Source organism: Lolium rigidum, chromosome 1 (genome assembly GCF_022539505.1).
Source record: "Lolium rigidum isolate FL_2022 chromosome 1, APGP_CSIRO_Lrig_0.1, whole genome shotgun sequence".
In the NCBI taxonomy this organism is placed as follows: Eukaryota; Viridiplantae; Streptophyta; class Magnoliopsida; order Poales; family Poaceae; genus Lolium; species Lolium rigidum.
In genome coordinates this window covers 11,291,161-11,293,938 of record NC_061508.1, presented here as the reverse complement: position 1 = coordinate 11,293,938, position 2,778 = coordinate 11,291,161, and the positions used below count along the sequence as shown (strand labels likewise).

Here is a 2,778-nt window from a genome sequence, read left to right as displayed (position 1 = left end):
TGCCCAGCCCGTAGAATTTCGTCTGTGCTCTCGTTGTCGCTCACGTACAAGTACCTCCCTGCAAACGCCACACCACCATTCATGTCTCGGTTCTCCCTGGAGGTTGGCGAGTCCATGCCGATTGAACCCGCTCCACCTCCATGTGATCTAAATATCTCATTGACTCGTACGTGGCCAGCGACTCACCAGTGCTACAACAGGAACCACTGGCATTCTCGACTATCAGTAGCCCAGACGCCCGCAACTAGTTTGTTGTAATGCCATGGCACCAAGTCCTACAACCTTCTGTAAGAAAAAGCGCCTGCAACCAAGGTATGTTTCTGAACATTTTCTTTGCTAACCAAGGAATGCCCGCCTAGCCTAGATCTAATAACCCCTCCCGACACAAATGATCGACGTTGCTCTTTCATCAGTACATTACCGTCGATATTATGTAGACATCACACACCTGGAAGTTGTTCTGTTTGACTCGAGTACTAATAATGCTCAACACACAATTCACCCTTTCTAGATGGCAGTGTCACGTTTACTAAACCAGTGCTCCTTCTTGACAGACAAATAAAAATGAAGTCGCTTCACCATATACGTTGGCTCATGGAAATGCTCAAGTCACTGTCTAGAAAACTAGCAAGATTGCAACAGTAAACACTAGCAAAACAAGAGAGAACAAAAAAAAACAAGCTTCATTGTCCTTCCAAAATAAAAAGTTCGCATTGAATATTCAGATGTAACCGTTCCAAATACTGTATGGGTAAAGTAGAAATATATGCCACACATATCTAGTACAACCGTCCCTTGCACCCACTAGACCTACAGAAGCATTTTTTCTTCTTGATGTTTCCCTGGGAGTCATGAACTTTACCGATGGAATAATTGTAGTCAAGCGACAAGGGTTGAAGCGGACGAATATCACCACACGCGAAGAGCATTATATGAGGCATACGGATATCTTGGTGATTGTAAAGGACATTTTGCGTAAAAAGGTTGGGGTTGCAGCTGTGGTTGATGAACCTTGCAAGGTTGCCACATTCCAGTGCATCAACAGCAAAGACCTTGGCTTCATCTCCTCCACGGCGATTCTGAAGCGAGGGGATGGTCTTGCGTGATTCCTCCCAACGTGGTACATCGAAATAATTGTCTCCAGTAACAAACAGGTACTCATCATTTTCCCTCTTCTGGGCATCTTCGTTGTCCAGCAATTCTCCCAGGTATTCACACACAAAGCTGCCCCCGGGTATAAAATCAAGGCTCCTGACTCCCCAACCCATCAGTTCTGTCTTGAAGACTTGAAGGCGGAACTTGATTCTATGCTGGCTGGCCCTGTTGTGACAGGTTGAAGGGCACTTGCATGAAGGTCCACACTCATAGAGAAGAGGTTTTTCTTCTATGATGCCACCATGATCGCCGAAAGGGATCCGCCCTCCATTTTTCACGGCACACGCGCAGTCTTGCGAGTCCGAGCATCGACCAACGCAGTCACAGCCCGACGGAGGATCCGGATGATCACTTGGGTCGTGGTGGTACCGTATGCGCGAGATGTACAGAAACGACGTCGGGTGCTCGTTTGATACGAGGTTAATGGCAGACACAGGGAACTGCTCCAGACCCGACGACATATCCGCCATGAAAGTTCCGTTGGACGACGGCTGTGCGATTCTTTCCTTTGCAAGTTCCTGAATGTCGATCCGTGGTTGCCCCGGTACTCTTGTGAGCTGAAAAGTGTCTACACCATGATCCTTCCTCTCCACCAAATATAAGCCAGCATAAACATAACATGTGGTGAGCTCTTGGGACCCTCCAGCTTGGTGATCGGCCACAAACCTATAAATAACACGGACACTTGTACTTGTCTGCTTCAGTGCAAGTTCTTCTATGCCTCCCAGCTGGCCAGCCACGGATCCAACATGCAGCAAGAGATGATCCAGATTGTTGTTGCTCTGGTCGTGAGAATGCTGCCCATATGACGAGACGACGCTGACGGCCTGATATGTCTTGGTTCTGCCTTCCTGCTTGCTGACGATGTAGTCGACGTGCGAGTCCCGCGACCGGTGGAGACCGGTGAGGTGAAGCTCGGCGTCGGAGTCAAACACGTCGCCGACCTTGACTCCGGGCACGCGGCCCACGAGCCTCCTGCCGTCGTAATTTTTGACAGAGTACCTGTTTCTGAAGACCCACAGAGCCTCGTAGTCATCCGGTCTGTAGGTGGGTTGGTCCTGAAACAGAAACTTGAAGCTGTTGTAGATCAGCCGGAACTCCTGCAGAGAAGCCATGGCGGTTTTGTTGCTGATAGAGGGGATCTTGCGCTTTGGCATTTGTTCGTGACGATCAGCAGCACCCTTGCTCACTCTCTTCTTGTGGTGTACAGGCGCAACGGCTCCTATCTGAACTTCTTTCAGTCTAGCGCATTGCCTGCTGGAACCATCTGTTCCAGGAGGTCCATGAGATTGAGATCCATTACCCTGTGACATCTGTGGAAACCCCGCCGGCATCGCCACAGACGGGCAGACGATCTACCTGCACGGTTGAGATACTACGTACGTGTCAATCAAAGAATGAAACTCGAGGGGAAATGCAGGACGAGAAGCTGCGGCGGTGGTACCTGACCGGCCGGCGGTGACGGAGATGGACGTACTGGTGTGGTCTGTGGTGCGGTACGGTGTGACCTCCAGGTCTAATTTTGTGAGAGGTGGACTCGATCCGCTTTCTGCGTCCTAAACATTCGTGGGAATCGTGGATGATTGGAGTGAAAAACGGATCAGATCGTGTGTTCCATATATA

At 49.7% G+C, this 2,778-nt stretch overlaps 1 protein-coding gene across 1 annotated transcript; it reads right to left on the bottom strand.

Annotated features, from left to right (window-relative positions):
* Positions 1-779: 779 nt before the first annotated feature.
* On the bottom strand, positions 780-2,489 carry LOC124704011 (histone-lysine N-methyltransferase, H3 lysine-9 specific SUVH5-like). The gene is made up of 2 exons (XM_047236245.1): positions 1,893-2,489; positions 780-1,646 (listed from the first exon to the last, which is right to left on the bottom strand). The coding sequence occupies exons 1-2, from the start codon at positions 2,487-2,489 to the stop codon at positions 780-782; spliced, it is 1,464 nt and encodes a 487-aa protein (XP_047092201.1).
* Positions 2,490-2,778: the final 289 nt, after the last annotated feature.